General features: G+C 43.3%; 1 protein-coding gene and 1 long non-coding RNA gene across 3 annotated transcripts in view; one reads left to right on the top strand and one right to left on the bottom strand.

The window, feature by feature from the left end:
- The window catches only part of dipk1c (divergent protein kinase domain 1C), a 23,415-nt gene extending 12,280 nt beyond the window's left edge, over positions 1-11,135 (top strand). For both annotated transcript variants that reach the window (XM_008396846.2, XM_008396845.2), the window contains exons 3-9: positions 4,528-4,731; positions 5,257-5,310; positions 5,384-5,541; positions 5,755-6,046; positions 7,413-7,577; positions 8,629-8,703; positions 9,775-11,135. In XM_008396846.2, coding sequence (XP_008395068.2) covers positions 4,528-4,731; positions 5,257-5,310; positions 5,384-5,541; positions 5,755-6,046; positions 7,413-7,577; positions 8,629-8,703; positions 9,775-9,966 — 1,140 coding nt within the window. In that variant the 3' untranslated portion in view covers positions 9,967-11,135. The remainder of the gene's footprint in view (positions 1-4,527; positions 4,732-5,256; positions 5,311-5,383; positions 5,542-5,754; positions 6,047-7,412; positions 7,578-8,628; positions 8,704-9,774) is intronic.
- Positions 8,545-10,259, bottom strand: LOC103456960 (uncharacterized). Its single transcript, XR_532352.2, has 3 exons — positions 10,187-10,259; positions 9,697-10,027; positions 8,545-8,752 (listed from the first exon to the last, which is right to left on the bottom strand). It is a non-coding gene; the product is annotated as an uncharacterized LOC103456960 (long non-coding RNA).
- Positions 11,136-23,421: the final 12,286 nt, after the last annotated feature.

The following is a 23,421-nucleotide window of genomic DNA, read 5'->3' as shown; positions in this document are numbered from 1 at the left end:
ATTCAGTATCTTCAGGCTCCAGCTGCAGAGTCTGAATGAACTGATTTAATCTGGTTCACATCGGAGCTTCAGGCTCTGCAGATTATTATTATTATTATTATTATTATTATTATTATTATTATAAATAAACACCGGGGATGGAAGCAGCTTCAGCAGCTGCTTGTCTCTGACTTCCTGTTGGATGACAAAGTGATGATGAGACGAAAACAATGATTTATTTATTTTATTTCATGTTTTGACATTTTAATTTCTGCTCTTTGCTTCATAACAAACTATAAATATTATTATTCAGGCATCATAAAGTCCAAACTTATCAATAATTCAGTAATAAACAGTTGGTACAGAATTTTTTCCCCTTTAACATTTTAACTTTCCTCTCTTTGATCTCAGTCTGAATTCATGATGAACTCGATTATTAATGGTTATTATAGATTATTGTAGATTATTATAGATTATTATTTGTTATTATAGATTATTATCGATTATTATATATTATTGATTATTAACGATTATTATTATAGATTATTATTATTGATTATTATTGATTATTATTGATTATTATAGATTATTATATATTATTAACGATTATTAACGATTATTATTATAGATTATTATAGATTATTATTGGTTATTATTATTATTATTGATTATTATAGATTATTATAATTATTATATATTATTATCGATTATTAATGATTATTATTATCGATTATTATTATTGATTATTATATATTATTATCGATTATTAATGATTATTATTATCGATTATTATGGATTATTAGATTATTTGATTATTATTATAGATATTATCGCTTATTAATATATATTTATATTATCGATATTATCGATTATTATTATTGATTATTATGGATTATTATCACTTATTAATATTATATATTATTATCGATTATTAATTTATATATTATATAATTATATATTATTATTTTGATTATTATCAATTATTATTATTGATTATGGATTATTATAGATTATTATTATAGATTTATTGGTATTATAGATTATTATTGGTTATTATTATAGATTATTATAGATTATTATTGATTATTATTATTATTGATTATTATCGCTTATTAATATTATAGATTATTATTGGTTATTATTGAGTTAGTCTGATACGTCGGTCTGTTTCGCTACAGGAAGTCAGAGTCACATGTGAATCATTTTCACATTGAACTGTTCATGTGACTCGGATCGGATCAGTTGGTCGCTGAGACGCTGACAGTTCGGACTTCATCTCCCAGCATGCATCATGCTGGAGGCCATCTTACTGACGTCACAACCGTTTCTAAACTCAACAGAAAAACCTTTAAAACTGACCTGGTTTAAACCCAGACACCCGGTTCTGATCGGCTCTTTAGAACCTTCAGTTTAACCTGCAGAACCTTCCAGAACCACTGTTTGTTCATCCGGGTTCTGGAAAGTTCTAGTTCCACTGCAGACATTTTTACTTTTAACAAATTATTCTTCCTGTTTGAAGTGAAAAAATCATCCAGAGGAACTAAAACTTTTTCTATCGCCTGAAACTGTTTTATTATTATTAAGTTTATTAAAATATTTTCTCTGGAAATGAAACATAAATTCTTGTAAAGGTTTTGAGTTTTTACAGTGTATAGCTCGACGTTCCCATCATGTTTAAACTGATAATAAAAGTTTAAATGTTTAAAACCCAAAGATGATCCAGATTTTAGATTTTACTGCTGGTCGTTATAATTATTCGTTATGGTTTAATTAATAGTTAATTAATGTTTAATTGTTTGAATCTGCTGGAGTTTAAATGATTCGTTGCTTCTGGAGCTGCAGGTCATTTTTTCCTGCTGAAATCTGATTTTCAGGTTCGGATTATAATTCATCTCTGACTCTGACGAGAAAAATAAAAAATGCTAAACGAGTTTCTGCAGGAGGATTAATGCGTTCATCAGCTTCAGGTTAATGTGTTCATCAGCCTCAGATTAATGTGTTCATCAGTCAGGAGTCCTGCTGCGTCTCGGCTTCCTGATCTGTATTCATCCTCGCAGCAGCAGAAGGTCAGAGAGACGCAGGACAGATAAAACAGAGCCGAGCGACAGACTGCATACCAACGAAGAAGAAGAGGAGGAAGAGGAGGAAGAGGAAGAGGAGGAAGAGGAAGAGGAGGAAGAGGAAGAGGAGGAAGAGGCCTGCGGGCCGGAGCTCAACGATTCCGTCTGAAGCAACAGGAGCTTAGATATATGATAGATAGATAGATAGATAGATAGATAGATAGATAGATAGATAGATAGATAGATAGATAGATAGATAGATAGATAGATAGATAGATAGATAGATAGATAGATAGATAGATAGATAGATAGATAGATAGATATTTAATTTAAATAGATTTAAATATTTCGTCAGGTTTTTATCTGCTGCAGATTCTCAGCTTTTGTTTCTGAAAAGTTTCATTTTTGGTGATAAACTAGAAAAACGTCATGATTCGTGTTTCTAACAGGAAAAGTTCCACCAGCTCAGTTAGACCCAGTTGGACCTGCTGCTCGGCCCAGCAGGGAGCCGTTGGCTCGGTGGGAACCGAGTGCCGTCGGCCCACAGAACCGACCCGAGGTCAGCGGCCCGCCCACACGCCGTCGCCGTGGTGACGCAGCCATTCGGCCCACAGCGGCGCTGAAAATCGGTTCATTGTTCCTCAGAACAACCAGAGCCTTGATTTACTCTGCAGCCGTTTCTGCACACGACCTCTGACCTCCTGCCAGCAGTGATTGATCACCAGAGCCTCCATCTGATTCATTCCACCGCAGGAGAAACTTCAGCTTCCTCTGAGGTCAAAGGTCAGAACCAAACGGATGTTTGGATTATTCGGAAGAAAAATGGAAAATATTCATTTGGACTGAAGAGAAGGAACCGAGCCTTATCCCGACCCGGTCCGCTTTAACCCGACCCAGTCTGCTCGTCTAGTCAAAGTCCGGTGTGGTTGGTGTGAACGCTAACCGACCTCTGACCTCTGGTCCTCCAAACCTCGTCTGGGGAGGTGGAGCAGATGTTCTGGGTCTAGTAGAACCGGGTCGACCGGACTGAAGGATGGAAATGCCTTAAAGTGAACCTAGAAAATGTCCCCCATCATGATACCACCTCCACCAGGCTGGACATTGAAAGAAGGATCCAGGTTTCATGAAGTTTCCATCAGATTCTGTCTGGACTTTTTAGGTTTAAATTGGACCTGAAATGTTCTTCTGTTCTGGAGGTTCTGGCTGGTTTTAGCTTCAGTTTTCTGATCCGACGGTTCTGCCGGTCTGGTGTTCTGCTGCTGTAGCTCATCTGCTCCAACAGCCCTGCTGCGTTTCAACTTCCTTCATTCGTCTCCCTGATGCTCATCGGATCTTCAGAAACTCGTCTTCATGTCTGAATGAGTCGAGTTTCTGCCGGCTGATTGGCTGATTGTGTAATAAAGCAGGTGTAGCTACTGAAGTTTCTATTAAAGCCGTTTGGTCAGAGGGTCGTTGATGTTCCAGACTGAAGGGCTTCGTGGTTCCTGAGTCTCAGTCAAACTCAGGAATGTCATTAAAACGTTTTCATGTTTCGCTGCTCGGCTTCAAGGAATGCAGAGAAACAAAGACGCCTTTCTGCTGCCGAGACGCTGCGTCTTCACCGACCTGGAGGAGAGACGGCTGCGGGTTTATGGACGGAGATTTAATGGGATTAAAACGGGAAGAAGAAGAGAGAGAGAGAGAAAGGAGGGATGAAAGAATGAACAGAGAGAAACTGGCTGGAAAAGAAAGGAAAGAATAAACCCAGGAATAAAATGAATCAAAAAGAGAAATAAAACATCAAATAAAGGAAAAACTAGATGAACAGTTGAAAAACAGAAAAAATTAAAATAATGAAATTCAGCAGATGTAGAATAATTCCTGAAATATTTAAATACAATTTAAATGTGTCTCTTTGATCAATTAAAAATATTTTTTAATAAAAATAATTATATTTTAAAATCTAAAAGGCTTTAATTTATTTTGAACTTTACTGAGGGAAAAATGTTCATGATGTTTCTGACAGATTAATATTTATGATATTTAATCATTTTATTTAATTTAACCGGATCTAGATTAAAGTTTTTATTCTCATCCTGTAGATAAATCAGATCCAGAGTGTTTGTAGATTTATGTCCCCCTGAAACAAACCTTATCTAAAGTTCCCCTTCAGCCAATCAGCCGCTGAGATGAAGGATCGATGACCTCTGACCTCCGCTCTCTGCTGGAGCCTCTTCCTGACAGTTTCTCTCCTCGCTGTCGGATGTTTGTGTAGGAATGTGAGCAAAGCCGCGATTATCCCGCTGATCCCCGAGCGGAACCAGGAGGATCCGCGGCTCAGACCCGGTTCGGTGTTTCTGATCCCTTCAGCCACAAGATGGCCGCCATGACCGCCGGCGGGATGTTAGGAAAACTGGAGTTTATGTTTAATGAGGCAGTAAAAGCAGCAGCAACCAGCTCGGTTCGGCTCGGCTCGGTTCTGTAACGGCCTCCATGTTTCCCTCCGCAGTGCCTGGACTTCCGCCGCGGCGCGCTGAGCGGTGACCTGTGTGATGACCTGTGTGTCGGCGGCCTGGTGGAGTATCAGCGCTGCCTCTACTACGAGAACGGGAAGAAGGTGATGGAGGCCCGGTGGAGGGGGAACCGGGTCATCCTCAAGTCCAAACTGGAGAACTTCTCCTCCTACGAGCCGCTGGGCCTGCTGGACTACCAGGTGACCACCCAATCTGAAAAGTGTGGAGGAGTGCACTGCACTAAAAGATCCAAACACAAAAAACTAATTCAGCTGCAAACAGCAGCAAGTTGTGGTGAAATGCTGCAAACCTGCTGCACCAACAGAAGATCCTCCAGGCCAGCAGGGGGAGCCTGGAGTCGTTGATCTGTTGTAGAAAACAAGAAGAGAAACGAATCTGTTCTTTCTTCCTCCATCTTTACTGGATGTTTATTCTGATTCAATCTGAAGCAACACTTTCCTGAACTTTGACTAGGCCATTTTGACCTATATCCACCCCAGTCTCTGGCTGGTTTTCTTCCAGCTTTACCTCCATCCATCTTCCCATTTCCTGTCCCACAGCATGATGCTGCCACCACCGTTTTTCACTAAGGCTGCAGTGAATCGTTTTCTGTGTTTAAACCTTTATTTATCTGAACATAAACTCAAAGTGAAACTCTTCAGTTTCTTGTTTTTGTGTTTTTCTCCTCGATGTGAATTAGAAATAAATGTTTTCTCTGCCGGCAGGAAGCAGGAGAGCAGCTGTCGGCGCTGGACGTGGTTTTCTACGCCACGCTGGAGGTGAGTCATCTCAGCTGAATAATCCCGTCTTTGGCTCCTGCAGCCTGACCAGGTGATGCTGTTCTGGGCTCAGGTGAGAAACTCTCTGGGTCTGGCTGAGGAAGAGGAGGAGGGAGGAAGGAACGGCTCTCTGTGGGGGCAGAACCTGAAGCTCCGGGAGAAAAGTTACTCCAGAGCCGATCTGGGCTCCCTGTGGGCCCTGCTGCAGCAGGAGGAGTACACCTTCCTCAGGTGAGGTTGAAATGTTTCATCTCTCTGCTGCATTCAGTTTGACTTCATGCTCAGGTTTTAGTTTATTTGGTTATAAAAACAGGAAATGATGAAGAGGACCAGCTGACCCGGTGGGTCCAGCAGGTTCTGGACTCCTGTTTGTCTGTTTCTGAATGAAATGAGTGGATGAATCAGAACCAAACGGGTCCAGATTAAAGGTCCGTGTCCCTGCAGGGTCCTGCAGGACCTCAGCCCCCATGTGGCCCAGGTCTTGGGCTCCTGCGGTCATTTCTACGCCGTGGAGTTCCTGTCGGCCGGACACGCCTGGGACCAGAACCTGTTCTCCATGGACGAGGCGTCGGCTCCCCGGGCGCCGGGTTCTGGTGGCTGGAGCTCCAGGCTGATGGTCCACCAGGTGGCGCTGAGCTTCATGGACCTGGTGCAGCACTTTGACAACGACTTCACCCACCGGCTGCACCTGTGTGACGTCAAACCAGAGAACTTCGGCATCAGGAAGGACCTGACGGCGAGTCCAGACACCGTTACCCTTAAATAAAAAGGCTCTGGGTTCATCCAGAAACATCTGGATCAGGTCAAAGGTTAAAGTCATCAAAATAAACATAAATCTGAGCTATTAAAGGAAACATGTTTAAACTGAATAAATTCAGTTATTAATGAATTTACATTAAATCTGATCAGTAAAAACAGTTTTAACTTATTAATAAAACCTTTAATTAGTTTTATTCTCCAAACTGTTTCTGTCCTAAAGTTTCAGGATGTTTTTGTTTCTTCGATAAAATTAAATAAAACTTTTCAGTTTATCATCGATGCTGAAATAAAAATCAGAAGAAAAGATTTAAAACTAAAAACCTGCAGAAGTTTTTCTGATTAACTTTAGACAGTAAAATGTTTAAAAATATGAAAATGTGACGTTAAAACCCCAAAACATGAAATAAAATCTGAACTCAAGTGAAACATGACTCTGAATCTCCAGTCGTCGTTTTTCTGGAACATTTTATGAAACTAGAAAAATGAAATAAAACTTTGAACTGAGCCACATGGAAAGTTTCCATCAGAGCCAAACATTTTATTTTATCTGCAGCTTCATGAAGGACTGAATGTAAACATCTTAAATCATTTATGTTTGTTTATGAAACTCAAACAATAATCAGTAAAAATCAACGGATTGTTTCAAACTAACGAGTTTCTGGCTCATTTTTCACTTTTTGTTCCGTTTTGAAGTTTCTGCTCATAAAACGGCTCATAAAGTCGGATCTGGGCTGAATGGGATCTTTGTTGAGAACTGGGAGAACTGGGACGGGAAAACGGGACCAGGAAAAACCTCCTCAGGTTATGAACTGGATTTAATTTAGACCAGGAAATAAACTTATTATTAAACATAATGTAAAAACTTAAATCGGATAAATCTGAGCTTCACTGTCGTTTTGTTTATTTTTAACCATAAATCCAGTAAACATGTAAAATCCCAGCAGATTATTAATATTCAGATTATTAATCTCCAGATTTAATCCCTAATTGAAGCTTTTATTTCATTTTTAACATTAAAACTCAGATTTTCTTCACAGCCTTTTGTAAAAAATTCACTTTAAATTAACTTCATATTTTCTGACTTAATAAAATAAAATGTTCATGTTTTACACAAATTTAATGAAATTATTACATTTGTTTTGTTGCCACATTTAATTATAAACAAACTTTAAACTCACAATAACAACTTTCACATGAAATTATTGGAGTGTGAAACTCTGACCATAATTATAATCATTTATAAGTACTATAAATATTAACATTATTATAAATATAATTTCAGGTAGTTTATTAATTATTAATAAATGTAAATCACCAGATTTCCTGGCTCTGCCCGCCTGCAGGTCGTGGCCATCGACGTGGACATGGCGTTCTTCGAGCCCAAGATGAGGGACATCCTGGAGCAGAACTGCAGCAGCGACGACGACTGTAACTTCTTTGACTGCTGGTCCAGGTGTGAGCCGGGGCGGCACAGGTGCAGCCCGAACCGCAGGAACACCAACCTGCAGGTGAGGAAACCTGGTTCCACCTGTTCGTCTCCAGAAACCCAGAAACTTTCTGACTGAAACCAAGTTTTTATCTGAAATTATCTTTATTTATTTCACTTTGAAACTTTAAAGAAAAAATTCTATGTCATAATTTTTAAATATGAAATTAAATTGAATTATTACATATAAAGAAATAATAAAAAGTTTTATTGTTGGCTCAGAAGAAAAGCTGAAAATATGCAGAAAATTAAATTTAAGCTTAAATTTTCAGTATTTAAATATTTTTACTGATTTATATTAGAATAAAATATAAATTTTCTTCTGCTAGATTGTTAATTATAAAAGATTTAATTTGACTTTATACTGTAAATAGAGCTTTGTTAGATTGAAATAAATGTTAATTTGTTAAATGGTTGAAAGTGAATAAAATATTATGAAATAAAACTAATAATAATGTATGTTTAAACCAAATTAAGAAGGAAAGTGTGTAAAATGGTCTGAGGCCTTGAAAGGCCTCAGATCTTCATCACCACCATCATCATCGTCGTCGTCGTGACAGCAGATCAAACGTCTGATGATACCAGATCTCAGTTTTCATAGGAGGAGAGAGAATCTGTTTCCATGCAGGTGATGAAGGAACCAAACGATGGGAAACAATCAAAGTTCATAAAGGTGAAAAGATCTAAAGTTTATGATTTAAATAAACTGAAATGTCTAAACGTTAAACGTCTTTATTTTATTTCATAAGGAATAAAAGTTGATAAATGAACATTATATATAAAAATATATAAAACTGCATCTTTTAAATGTAACCAAAGAACCAAAGCAGTTTGACTTTAAACAAAGAAAATGAAGAACAAAGAGGAGCTGATGAGAGACGAGCTGCTCTCCTATTGGCCGACGCTCCACAGGCGTCAGCTCAGGTTGACCCGATGACCCGATGACCCCCCATGCCTCTTTCAGAAAGACGGTTTTGTTTCCCTGCTGCTTCAGATCTGGTTTATCTTTATTTGAAACGTTTGCTCTGAGCAGATCACGTTTCCTCCATCTGTCCTGTCTTCGTCTTTCTCAGGTGATCTGTGAGAAAATATTCCGGCCCTGGTTTTCCCCAACTCTTCTCGGCGCGAAGGCAGGACTCCCACTTCAGGTAGCAAACATGGAACCAGAGATTTACCAACTTCTGCTTTCTGACTTCACTGAAACGGGATAAAAACAGGAGAACTGAGAAAAGAGACTTTTTATCATAAACATTTATTAATATTCCATCTAATTCATTCACTCATCACTGAATGTGCAACATTTTCAGATGTGGACCAGCTGAGCATGAGGTTCATCACCAGCCATGAAAACCATTTAATTCATCTGGGATATTTAAATGTTGTTTACAGGCTGATCAAACCTCAGGCTGTAGTTTCATATAGGAAACTGATCAACTCCACATGAAGGTCACATGGGCAATAAAAGGTCACATGTGCAATAAAAGGTCACATGTGCAATAAAAGGTCACATGTGCACTAAAAAGGTCACATGTGCAATAAAAGGTCACATGTGCACTAAAAAGGTCACATGTGCAATAAAAGGTTACATGTGCACTAAAAGGTCACATGTGCAATAAAAGGTCACATGTGCACTAAAAAGGTCACATGTGCAATAAAAGGTCACATGTGCACTAAAAAGGTCACATGTGCAATAAAAGGTCACATGTGCAATAAAAGGTTACATGTGCAATAAAAGGTCACGTGCAATAAAAGGTCACGTGCAATAAAAGGTCACATGTGTAATAAAAGGTCACATGTGCAATAAAAGGTCACATGTGCAATAAAAGGTCACATGTGCAATAAAAGGTCACATGTGCACTAAAAAAGTCACATGTGCAATAAAAGGTCACATGTGCAATAAAAGGTCACATGTGCACTAAAAAGGTCACATGTGCAATAAAAGGTCACATGTGCAATAAAAGGTCACATGTGCAATAAAAAGGTCACATGTGCAATAAAAGGTTACATGTGCACTAAAAGGTCACATGTGCAATAAAAGGTCACATGTGCACTAAAAGGTCATATGTACAATAAAAGGTTACATGTGCACTAAAAAGGACACCTAAAGGACACAGTTGGTATCTTAGTGGTTTGTCTAAAACCTTCATCTGCTTCTGGTGAGGAACGTCAGATCATTTCAAATCCTGGTGATTCTTCAGAGCCGTTTGTGTCATTAACAGGTGGAGCTGCAGCGAGCCGTGCAGGACTGCAGCGAGACCGACGGCGGCGCCGACGACGAGGGCGCAGCCCGCCGGGTCCATCAGCGCCTCCTCGCCGTCCTCAGAGCCCTGCTGCAGGAGGAAGTGGCTCCTGAGGACAGGAAGTGGACAAAGGACGAACCGGAGCACGTCCACACCGCGCTGAACTTCTGAGAGGAAAGAAAGAAAAACTTCCTTCAAGATGTTTGAACAAACCTGATCGTGGCACCAGAACCTCATCGTGGCACCAGAACCACATCGTGGCACCAGATGAGGTTGCCATCTAGCAAGATGGCAACTAGATGAGGTTCTTGGCACCAGAACCTCATCTGATGCCACGATGAGGTTCTGGTGCCACAATGAACCATGATGAGGTTCATTGTGGCACCAGAACCTCATCATGGCACCAGAACCACATTGTGGCACCAGAACCTCACCGTGGCACCAGAGCCACATTGTGGCACCAGAACCTCACCGTGGCACCAGAACCACATCGTGGCACCAGAACCTCATCGTGGCACCAGAACCTCATCGTGGCACCAGAACCTGATCGTGGCACCAGAACCTCATCGTGGCACCAGAACTTGATCGTGGCACCAGAACCTCATCGTGGCACCAGAACCACATCGTGGCACCAGAACCTCATCGTGGCACCAGAACCACATCGTGGCACCAGAACCTCATCGTGGCACCAGAACCACATCGTGGCACCAGAACCTCATCGTGGCACCAGAACCACTCAGAACTGATGAAGAAAGTCTGGAAAAACATTTTCAATCTAAATAAGAGGATTGTGAACTTCTGGAGATTTTTCACCAACATGGAGGAACTTCAGTTTTATCTGCAGAGAAAATCCAGATATTTTACAAACAGTGTCAGAAACAGATTCAGTAAAACCAGGCAGAACGGATCCCTGTGGACCAGAACCTGACGGGTTCTGAGTCTCTTCTGGTTGTACTGAGCTTCATGTTCTGGGTTTATAAATATTATTGTGATTTTGATGAATATTTGAACCAAACACCTCAAGTGTCTGAAATCCGTTTGGATCCTCCAGGATTGTTTCTTCTTAAAGCAGAATTTGGTAACGTGGGTCGATTAGGCTCCGCCCCCTCCTCTTCATCAGCAAGCCGGTAACCATGACAACAGTTCCGCCCAGCAGAGCCTCGTTAGCTCCTGGTGGGTCCTGAACTCGTTACCAGGTTCTGCTCCGACCCGTTTAGTCTCAGTGAGATTTATTCTACTTTTCTCATTTAAGGAGAAAATAAAACATGTTTAGGTTCTGAAAACTGACTTATTACATAAAATGTTTCTTTGCTTAATAAAATATTTTTTTGCTTAATGAATTGATTCCACGTCAAACATTTTTCTGTCGTCCACAAAATATTAGAAAAGAGAAAAATCCAAATTTCACCAGAATCTGATTTATTTCCACATGAATTTGATTTTGTGCTGATTTGAAGGATATTTGGGTAAAACTTTATTTGACGGGGTTTGAATTAGACGGACATAAACTGTCATAAACATATGAACATAAAGAGTCTTTATGAATGTTTATAACTGTTGTCATGACGTGTCATTCGGTAAATAATGACTTTTAATGCAAAGTTGCTCTAAAAGTTGCATTAAAAGTGTCTTTACTGAATGACACTTTATGACAACAGTTATAAACATAAAGACTCTTCATGTTCATGTTATATCATGTTTATGACAGTTTATGTCCGTCAAATAAAGTTTTACTGATATTTGGTTTAGAATGAAGTTCATTTTAAAGTTTTAATCGTTTTGTTCTCAAAAACTCATGAAAACATAATTTAAGACGTGTAAAAAGATTATTTATAAGAAGTGACAATAAAACTACAAAGTTATAAAAAGTTATTAAAATATTTGCCTGTAAATCTACAGCAGGTTAATAAAATCATTTTATTTTGATTAACTTCTGTTGCTAATTTTTTACTCTCTGGGATCCAAAGTTCAACTTCAGTTTATTTAAAAACAGGTTTCCCTCTGGTGCGATGAGAAAAATAATTAAAATAGAAAAACAAAGACATTAAAACATATTAGCTCTGAATTAAACTGATGGAAATAAATCAAGACGTTTGATTTTGATGCAGTTTGGAGGAGAAACTGCAGTAAAACGGATTTAAACTGAACGTTAATTTGATCACGTTTCTTCTGACTGGAGGCCACATTAATATTATTAACATTAATATTAATGTTATTATTAATAATAATATTAATGTTCCAGAGTCCTGACCTGGAACTGATGATGATGAGGGAGATGAAGGTTGGAGATAAAGGAAACGTTCCCCAAAAAGAAACCTGAGCAGCAGCTCAGCTGTCAGATCTGCAAATATTCCACCAATAAATATTGATAACATTTAAAGGTGAATCAGTAACTTGTTGCTGGATCATGATGGCGGTCAGAACCGGAGCAGAATGACGTCATCTGATGGCGGTCAGAACCGGAGCAGGATGACGTCATCTGATGGCGGTCAGAACCGGAGCAGGATGACGTCATCCGTCCTGTGGGGTGCCGGTTGGTTAGGTCTCCAACATGCAGACATCTCTCCTCACTTTATCAATCAGGACACAAACTTTGAGCTCAGACTGGAGGCGTTGCCATGGCAACGCCGATCATCAGGTTTCTGGATGAGATCATTTCCAGATTTTCTCTCTGATCGGGTCGGAACCCGAGCCCTGAAAGTTTTCATTCAGAACCGACTGGACTTTATGTGAACCACAAACCAGAAACCAAACGGATTTCAGCGCCAAGCAGCTGCGGCGCTGCGGTGCGGATAATGCGCTCCATGTGCGGGTCGACGACCCGCTGACGATCCGAACAGTTCGATTAAAAACACACTGGAAACTTGAGACAGAACCGAACCGACGTGGTTCAGGTTCTGCTGAGGAGCCGAGAGGCTCAGCGGGTCTGGGTGGTTCGGTACTGGTTCGGTTCTGATGGTCCTGGTTCGGTTCTGATGGTCCTGGTTCGGTTCTGATGGTCCTGGTTCGGTTCTGATGGTCCTGGTTCGGTTCTTCTCCAGTTTTTCTGTTTCTGCTCCGCCCTGGTTTTGTTTTGTTTCTCTTCTGTTTGTTATTAATTTTCTGTTTTGGAGATAAAAAGTTAAAGTTCATTAATATTCATGAGTCTCATTTGCATAAAGCCGGAGGAGATTATTAGAACTGGGCCGGTTCTGAAGAACCGGGCCGGGTTATTCTGAAGCCTTTCAGCCGTTTGATGCTTTTATTCTGGCGGTCCGTCTGTTGGGTTCGTGGTTTGATTCCGTTGCCATGGCAACAGGAAACCTGTTCTGGATCTGGGCCTCAGGATCCGGATCCAACACAAGAGCAGCTCGTCACGCTGGTTCTGCTCGGTCCGGATCCAACTGGTGAGCCCAGGAGATACAAACCCGACCAGAACCAGAACTAAAGATCAGATCAGAAATAATCAGGTTAAAAGACTCAAAATGATAAAATCATCATTTTATTGATATTCTCGTTCTGATTGTTGCAGCTCAGAATATGAATCATCCTAAAAACTGCAGTTAGAATAAAACTGATGAACTTTTGACTTTTTATTACATCACAAAAAGCAACAAAATGTTAAATTTTTAGATCAAACTTTGTTCATATTAAGTTAATTTTACTTCAGACCAACAGATGAAATCAGTTTTAAACTAAATGAATCAAACTGAACATGAATCGTTCTGCTTGTTACTTTTATTATCCAGAACCTTTCAGGTCAAAGTTCATCATAAAAGCATCAAATAAACATTTTCATTGTTCAGTTTGTTGCTTCTGGGTTTGTTTTGTCTACAACAGTAAAATAATTTCAGATTCTTGTTTCTGTCCCTCCAAGCTGCTTGGAGACTTTGACTAGGCCACTGCAGCACCTGATTCTCCATCTTCAGTCGTCTTGTTGTAGATCTGCTGCTGTGTTTGGTTCTGGTTCTGACCCAGTTTGTACCCAGTTCAGCTGCTGGATTCATGGACTGGTTTGGGCTTCAGAGGAAATCCAGAACCCAGTTCATCTGTTCTGGTCCCAGTAGAACCCAGTAAGTCGTTCTGGTCCCAGTAGAGTGGAAACATTCCTGCAGCTCTGGTTCTGATTCTGTTTTCCTCTCTGGGTCGAACTGAACCATCTGGTTCCGCTTTGCTCTGATGTTCCCAGTGAAGCTCCGCCCCCTTTTCACTGGTCGTAAACCAGTTGGACTCTGCGGCCCAGTAACCGAGTCCAGCTCCTCCTCTCTGCTGACAGGAGAGCAGCTCGTTTCCCACCCAGCTGGTTCTGATAAACGCCGTCGACCCGCCGGACCGGAACCCGTCCTGCAGACGGACCGGCTGCCGTCCACGATGCTCACATCGTTTATCCTCCACTCAGATTTAAATCCTTCAGTTTCTGCAAACAGAAACATCCAGGAGTTCAGTTCTGGTTCCGACCCGGTCTTGTGTGAAAATCTGTTCCCCCTGTGTTCGGAGCGCGCATTGCAGCCAGAGAAGTGGATCCGGCGGATCTGACCATATTCACGGCGCTTCTGATCAGTTTTTTGGTACAAACTACTCATATAATCATGTCAATGTATTAACTTTCAGTTTAATCGGCAGCTATTAAAATAAAAATACATACATAAATAAACGAGGTCTTGTGTGGAGGTCTTTTTACGCTGTTTTGTGTTATTTTAAACGCGAAGTGAATCGATCTTTTTTCAGCTTTTGTCTCATAAGCCTGACAAATAAAAGTCAGTCAACAAACACAGGTTTCCAACACGTTGTGTGCATTTATAATTTTTCATTTCTGACAAAGGAGGAGGAGGGAAGCTGGCCGATAGCAGGGCACAAAAATAAAGACTTCCTGAAAAGATCAGAGTATAAACTTTTTGGTAAATCCCGTTCTAATGTAAAATATGACATTACTGGATTAAGGAAATGTCTAGTATGCTATCACACATAATATTTTTTGAGAATTTGGAAACAGGTGCTTTTTATTTCTCAAAGTTATTGGAGAAGAGGAGAGAATGGATATTTCAGCTGCCTGAAATAATGTGTTTGCCTTCTATAAAATGGAAACAAATTAATTTACCTGAAAAGTATTTTACTGTGTTTTTAAAATATTTGCACTTCATTGTGTGATTTAAACCATCTTTCCATAGCTACCTTATATTAATGAAATATTTGGCTTAACATAAAGCAAAAAGTGATAAACAACCTGCCAAACACCGAGCGGACATGGATATTTGCATAATTGATTGAAGGAATAGTGTCACGTGATTTTTGACTTTCCAGAAAACACCGTATGTCTTTATATTGTAATCTACTTTGTTAGATGCAATATCAGAAAAAAATATTACTAAATTTGTTGATAAATATTTAAACATAAAATACATTTAATAAAGATTGTGAAACAGTCATATTTATTTAAACCATTTTGGACTTCAAACTTTATATGGAAAAATAATAAAGAATTAATAGAATGTATTTATTTATTCCAATGTTACGGGGAGAACGGATCGTTACAGACATTTAAAATAAACGGTTCCCCCGCTTTAACACTTTAAAATAAAGAGCAAATGTTATGAAAATTACAGGATTTCTTATTGATCATAAGAGGAATGAACACAGTAAAATACTTTTCAGGTAAATTTATTTGTTTCCATTTTATAGAAGGCAAACACATTATTTCAGGCAGCTGAAATATCCATTCTCTCCTCTTCTCCAATAACTTTTTGAAATAAAAAGCACCTGTTTCCAAATTCTCAAAAAATATTATGTGTGATAGCATACTAGACATTTCCTTAATCCAGTAATGTCATATTTTACATTAGAACGGGATTTACCAAAAAGTTTATACTCTGATCTTTTCAGGAAGTCTTTATTTTTGTGCCCTGCTATCAGCCAGCTTCCCTCCTCCTCCTTTATGAGAAATGAAAAATTATAAATGCACACAACGTGTTGGAAACCTGTGTTTGTTGACTGACTTTTATTTGTCAGGCTTACGAGACAAAAGCTGAAAAAAGATCGATTCACTTCGCGTTTAAAATAACACAAAACAGCGTAAAAAGACCTCCACACAAGACCTCGTTTATTTATGTATGTATTTTTATTTTGATAGCTGCCGATTAAACTGAAAGTTACAACATTGACATGATTATATGAGTAGTTTTTACCGAGAAATCGATCAGAAGCGCCGTGAATATGGTCAGATCCGCCGGATCCACTTCTCTGGCTGCAATGCGCGCTCCCGACACAGGGGGCAGAATTTCTCACAAGACCGGAAACACCTGGTTCTGTAAATATTGATCCGTTAAGTTTAATGAATAACTTCATTAAAACAACTTGAGCTTCACATTCAAAGAACCAATCAAAATGAGCTTCAGAGCAGATTAAAGCTTCCTGTGTGTAACTACCAATAAACTACCAATAAACTACACATGTAGTTTATTGGTAGTTTATTGGTACCATGTACATGTAGTTTATTGGTAGTTTATTGGTACCATGTACCAATAAACATGTAGTTTATTGGTAGTTTATCGATCGCAGGTTCTCCTTCTTTACTTTCTGCTTTTTCCTCATTTCTCCTGTTTTTATGAGACAAATGTCATGTTTCTGTATATTTTCTTTATAAAATCCAGTCGTTTTGTTGCTGCTGATTTATTTATGATTTATTCTTTACATTTTATTATTTTAACTTTCATTTTCATTTGGCTTTAAAGGGATAAAATATTTAGAAAATTAATCTAAAAAAGTAACAAAAACCCAAATGTTAATAATATTCCATTGAACTGATTAAAGGCGTTTATTAATAATAACTAAAGTTTATTAATAATTTTAATTCTGATGAATAATAATTATTATTAATATCTGAGGCCGCCTGGTTTCCTTCAGCCTCTTTGTTACAGAAACGTCTAAAGCAGCAGAACCAAGTGGGTCCGGTCCGGTCCGGTCCGGTCCGGTCCTTCATGTTTACCCAGCTTCAGCTGAGAGCAAAACCTGGAGCAACGCAGCTTCTGGTCTGAGGAGAAACACGGATCCTGGACCAACCGGACCTGGATCCACCAGATCATCGGGATCCGGTCGTTTTTTACAGGCTGTTATAACTAAAGAGCTTTAATGTTCTCTGTGTCTTTTCCTTCATTTCCCGTCCAGAACCGGATCGTTTCCTGGTCCGGATTTGGAACCTGAATGGACTGAATCAGTCGGGTCAGAACCGACCCGGCAGGACAGAGAGACCAGAACTGTTTCCTTTAAACTTTGTTCATTTTCACAGCGACTCCGTTAGAAAAGAAAAGAAAATCACGTTAATAAGTTTGTTCACATTAAAACCTGCTGCCACTTCCTGTCGTCTTCTTCACCGTCTCCAGAAGCAGCAGCAGCAGCAGCAGCTGCAGCAGCTGCACCATCTGGCTGCTGGTAACCAGAATAATGTCATGAAAAACTCGTTCCCATTTCTGGGAAATAAACCAAAACGTTTCTGATTCTGGTGGAGAAACTTTTTCTCTGTTTCACTCCAGGTTTATAAAAACCTTCAAGGCTGAAAGCCGATAATCTGGATCCACTCAGATCAAGTGAACCGGACCGGAACCAGACCCAGACAGGTTCTGTTTCTCTCCAGGGTCCGTCAGGTTCCCACAGTGGAGCTCATGTCCTGCAGCAGGTCAGAGGTCAAACCAACTGTTGGTGTGAAGTTACAGCCGCTCAGTTCTGGACCTGCTGCAGCACAGCAGAGTTTAACCTGCTGCAGCACAGCAGAGTTTAACCTGCTGCAGCACGGCAGAGTTTAACCTGCTGCAGCACGGCAGAGTTTAACCTGCTGCAGCACGGCAGAGTTTAACCTGCTGCAGCACGGCAGAGTTTAACCTGCTGCAGCACGGCAGAGTTTAACCTGCTGCAGCACGGCAGAGTTTAACCTGCTGCAGCACGGCAGAGTTTAACCTGCTGCAGCACGGCAGAGTTTAACCTGCTGCAGCACAGCAGAGTTTAACCTGCTGCAGCACGACGGAGTTTAACCTGCTGCAGCACGACGGAGTTTAACCTGCTGCAGCACGACGGAGTTTAACCTGCTGCAGCACGACGGAGTTTAACCTACTGCAGCACGACGGAGTTTAACCTGCTGCAGCACAGCAGAGTTTAACCTGCTGCAGCACAGCAGAGTTTAACCTGCTGCAGCACAGCAGAGTTTAACCTGCTGCAGCACAGCAGAGTTTAACCTGCTGCAGCACGGCAGAGTTTAACCTGCTGCAGCACAGCAGAGTTTAACCTGCTGCAGCACGGCAGAGTTTAACCTGCTGCAGCACGGCAGAGTTTAACCTGCTGCAGCACGGCAGAGTTTAACCTGCTGCAGCACGGCAGAGTTTAACCTGCTGCAGCACGGCAGAGTTTAACCTGCTGCAGCACGACGGAGTTTAACCTGCTGCAGCACGACGGAGTTTAACCTGCTGCAGCACGACGGAGTTTAACCTGCTGCAGCACAGCAGAGTTTAACCTGCTGCAGCACAGCAGAGTTTAACCTGCTGCAGCACAGCAGAGTTTAACCTGCTGCAGCACGACGGAGTTTAACCTGCTGCAGCACGACGGAGTTTAACCTGCTGCAGCACGACGGAGTTTAACCTGCTGCAGCACGACGGAGTTTAACCTGCTGCAGCACGACGGAGTTTAACCTGCTGCAGCACAGCAGAGTTTAACCTGCTGCAGCACAGCAGAGTTTAACCTGCTGCAGCACAGCAGAGTTTAACCTGCTGCAGCACAGCAGAGTTTAACCTGCTGCAGCACGGCAGAGTTTAACCTGCTGCAGCACGGCAGAGTTTAACCTGCTGCAGCACGACAGAGTTTAACCTGCTGCAGCACGACGGAGTTTAACCTGCTGCAGCACGACGGAGTTTAACCTGCTGCAGCACGACGGAGTTTAACCTGCTGCAGCACGACGGAGTTTAACCTGCTGCAGCACGACGGAGTTTAACCTGCTGCAGCACGACGGAGTTTAACCTGCTGCAGCACAGCAGAGTTTAACCTGCTGCAGCACAGCAGAGTTTAACCTGCTGCAGCACAGCAGAGTTTAACCTGCTGCAGCACAGCAGAGTTTAACCTGCTGCAGCACGACAGAGTTTAACCTGCTGCAGCACGACGGAGTTTAACCTGCTGCAGCACGACGGAGTTTAACCTGCTGCAGCACAGCAGAGTTTAACCTGCTGCAGCACAGCAGAGTTTAACCTGCTGCAGCACAGCAGAGTTTAACCTGCTGCAGCACGACAGAGTTTAACCTGCTGCAGCACGACGGAGTTTAACCTGCTGCAGCACGACGGAGTTTAACCTGCTGCAGCACAGCAGAGTTTAACCTGCTGCAGCACAGCAGAGTTTAACCTGCTGCAGCACGACGGAGTTTAACCTGCTGCAGCACGACGGAGTTTAACCTGCTGCAGCACGACGGAGTTTAACCTGCTGCAGCACGACGGAGTTTAACCTGCTGCAGCACGACGGAGTTTAACCTGCTGCAGCACGACGGAGTTTAACCTGCTGCAGCACGACGGAGTTTAACCTGCTGCAGCACGACGGAGTTTAACCTGCTGCAGCACGACGGAGTTTAACCTGCTGCAGCACGACGGAGTTTAACCTGCTGCAGCACGACGGAGTTTAACCTGCTGCAGCACAGCAGAGTTTAACCTGCTGCAGCACAGCAGAGTTTAACCTGCTGCAGCACGACGGAGTTTAACCTGCTGCAGCACAGCAGAGTTTAACCTGCTGCAGCACGACGGAGTTTAACCTGCTGCAGCACGACGGAGTTTAACCTGCTGCAGCACGGCAGAGTTTAACCTGCTGCAGCACGACGGAGTTTAACCTGCTGCAGCACGGCAGAGTTTAACCTGCTGCAGCACGACGGAGTTTAACCTGCTGCAGCACGACGGAGTTTAACCTGCTGCAGCACGACGGAGTTTAACCTGCTGCAGCACGACGGAGTTTAACCTGCTGCAGCACGACGGAGTTTAACCTGCTGCAGCACGACGGAGTTTAACCTGCTGCAGCACGACGGAGTTTAACCTGCTGCAGCACAGCAGAGTTTAACCTGCTGCAGCACAGCAGAGTTTAACCTGCTGCAGCACAGCAGAGTTTAACCTGCTGCAGCACGACAGAGTTTAACCTGCTGCAGCACGACAGAGTTTAACCTGCTGCAGCACGACGGAGTTTAACCTGCTGCAGCACGACGGAGTTTAACCTGCTGCAGCACGACGGAGTTTAACCTGCTGCAGCACGACGGAGTTTAACCTGCTGCAGCACGACGGAGTTTAACCTGCTGCAGCACGACGGAGTTTAACCTGCTGCAGCACGACGGAGTTTAACCTGCTGCAGCACGACGGAGTTTAACCTGCTGCAGCACAGCAGAGTTTAACCTGCTGCAGCACAGCAGAGTTTAACCTGCTGCAGCACGACGGAGTTTAACCTGCTGCAGCACAGCAGAGTTTAACCTGCTGCAGCACGACGGAGTTTAACCTGCTGCAGCACGACGGAGTTTAACCTGCTGCAGCACGGCAGAGTTTAACCTGCTGCAGCACGACGGAGTTTAACCTGCTGCAGCACAGCAGAGTTTAACCTGCTGCAGCACGACGGAGTTTAACCTGCTGCAGCACGACGGAGTTTAACCTGCTGCAGCACGACGGAGTTTAACCTGCTGCAGCACGACGGAGTTTAACCTGCTGCAGCACGACGGAGTTTAACCTGCTGCAGCACGACGGAGTTTAACCTGCTGCAGCACAGCAGAGTTTAACCTGCTGCAGCACAGCAGAGTTTAACCTGCTGCAGCACAGCAGAGTTTAACCTGCTGCAGCACGACAGAGTTTAACCTGCTGCAGCACGACAGAGTTTAACCTGCTGCAGCACGACGGAGTTTAACCTGCTGCAGCACGACGGAGTTTAACCTGCTGCAGCACGACGGAGTTTAACCTGCTGCAGCACGACGGAGTTTAACCTGCTGCAGCACGACGGAGTTTAACCTGCTGCAGCACAGCAGAGTTTAACCTGCTGCAGCACAGCAGAGTTTAACCTGCTGCAGCACGACGGAGTTTAACCTGCTGCAGCACGACGGAGTTTAACCTGCTGCAGCACGACGGAGTTTAACCTGCTGCAGCACGGCAGAGTTTAACCTGCTGCAGCACGACGGAGTTTAACCTGCTGCAGCACAGCAGAGTTTAACCTGCTGCAGCACGACGGAGTTTAACCTGCTGCAGCACAGCAGAGTTTAACCTGCTGCAGCACGACGGAGTTTAACCTGCTGCAGCACGGCAGAGTTTAACCTGCTGCAGCACAGCAGAGTTTAACCTGCTGCAGCACGACGGAGTTTAACCTGCTGCAGCACAGCAGAGTTTAACCTGCTGCAGCACAGCAGAGTTTAACCTGCTGCAGCACGACGGAGTTTAACCTGCTGCAGCACAGCAGAGTTTAACCTGCTGCAGCACGACGGAGTTTAACCTGCTGCAGCACGACGGAGTTTAACCTGCTGCAGCACGGCAGAGTTTAACCTGCTGCAGCACGACGGAGTTTAACCTGCTGCAGCACAGCAGAGTTTAACCTGCTGCAGCACGACGGAGTTTAACCTGCTGCAGCACGACGGAGTTTAACCTGCTGCAGCACGACGGAGTTTAACCTGCTGCAGCACGACGGAGTTTAACCTGCTGCAGCACGACGGAGTTTAACCTGCTGCAGCACGACGGAGTTTAACCTGCTGCAGCACGACGGAGTTTAACCTGCTGCAGCACGACGGAGTTTAACCTGCTGCAGCACAGCAGAGTTTAACCTGCTGCAGCACAGCAGAGTTTAACCTGCTGCAGCACGACGGAGTTTAACCTGCTGCAGCACGACGGAGTTTAACCTGCTGCAGCACGACGGAGTTTAACCTGCTGCAGCACGGCAGAGTTTAACCTGCTGCAGCACGACGGAGTTTAACCTGCTGCAGCACAGCAGAGTTTAACCTGCTGCAGCACGACGGAGTTTAACCTGCTGCAGCACAGCAGAGTTTAACCTGCTGCAGCACGACGGAGTTTAACCTGCTGCAGCACGACGGAGTTTAACCTGCTGCAGCACGACGGAGTTTAACCTGCTGCAGCACGACGGAGTTTAACCTGCTGCAGCACGACGGAGTTTAACCTGCTGCAGCACGACGGAGTTTAACCTGCTGCAGCACGGCAGAGTTTAACCTGCTGCAGCACGACGGAGTTTAACCTGCTGCAGCACAGCAGAGTTTAACCTGCTGCAGCACGACGGAGTTTAACCTGCTGCAGCACAGCAGAGTTTAACCTGCTGCAGCACGACGGAGTTTAACCTGCTGCAGCACGACGGAGTTTAACCTGCTGCAGCACGACGGAGTTTAACCTGCTGCAGCACGACGGAGTTTAACCTGCTGCAGCACGACGGAGTTTAACCTGCTGCAGCACGACAGAGTTTAACCTGCTGCAGCACGACAGAGTTTAACCTGCTGCAGCACAGCAGAGTTTAACCTGCTGCAGCACGACGGAGTTTAACCTGCTGCAGCACGACGGAGTTTAACCTGCTGCAGCACGACGGAGTTTAACCTGCTGCAGCACGACGGAGTTTAACCTGCTGCAGCACGACGGAGTTTAACCTGCTGCAGCACGACGGAGTTTAACCTGCTGCAGCACGACGGAGTTTAACCTGCTGCAGCACAGCAGAGTTTAACCTGCTGCAGCACAGCAGAGTTTAACCTGCTGCAGCACAGCAGAGTTTAACCTGCTGCAGCACGACAGAGTTTAACCTGCTGCAGCACGACGGAGTTTAACCTGCTGCAGCACGACGGAGTTTAACCTGCTGCAGCACGACGGAGTTTAACCTGCTGCAGCACGACGGAGTTTAACCTGCTGCAGCACGACGGAGTTTAACCTGCTGCAGCACGACGGAGTTTAACCTGCTGCAGCACAGCAGAGTTTAACCTGCTGCAGCACAGCAGAGTTTAACCTGCTGCAGCACGACGGAGTTTAACCTGCTGCAGCACGACGGAGTTTAACCTGCTGCAGCACGACGGAGTTTAACCTGCTGCAGCACGGCAGAGTTTAACCTGCTGCAGCACGACGGAGTTTAACCTGCTGCAGCACAGCAGAGTTTAACCTGCTGCAGCACGACGGAGTTTAACCTGCTGCAGCACAGCAGAGTTTAACCTGCTGCAGCACGACGGAGTTTAACCTGCTGCAGCACGACGGAGTTTAACCTGCTGCAGCACGACGGAGTTTAACCTGCTGCAGCACGACGGAGTTTAACCTGCTGCAGCACGACGGAGTTTAACCTGCTGCAGCACGACAGAGTTTAACCTGCTGCAGCACGACAGAGTTTAACCTGCTGCAGCACAGCAGAGTTTAACCTGCTGCAGCACGACGGAGTTTAACCTGCTGCAGCACGACGGAGTTTAACCTGCTGCAGCACGACGGAGTTTAACCTGCTGCAGCACAGCAGAGTTTAACCTGCTGCAGCACGACGGAGTTTAACCTGCTGCAGCACGACGGAGTTTAACCTGCTGCAGCACAGCAGAGTTTAACCTGCTGCAGCACGACGGAGTTTAACCTGCTGCAGCACGACGGAGTTTAACCTGCTGCAGCACGACGGAGTTTAACCTGCTGCAGCACGACGGAGTTTAAC

The sequence above is a fragment of the Poecilia reticulata genome, chromosome 20, assembly GCF_904066995.2.
Source record: "Poecilia reticulata chromosome 20, P_reticulata-male-v2, whole genome shotgun sequence".
NCBI lineage: Eukaryota > Metazoa > Chordata > Actinopteri > Cyprinodontiformes > Poeciliidae > Poecilia > Poecilia reticulata.
Note: the sequence above shows the minus strand (reverse complement) of the source record. Positions and strands in the feature narration are given on the sequence as shown.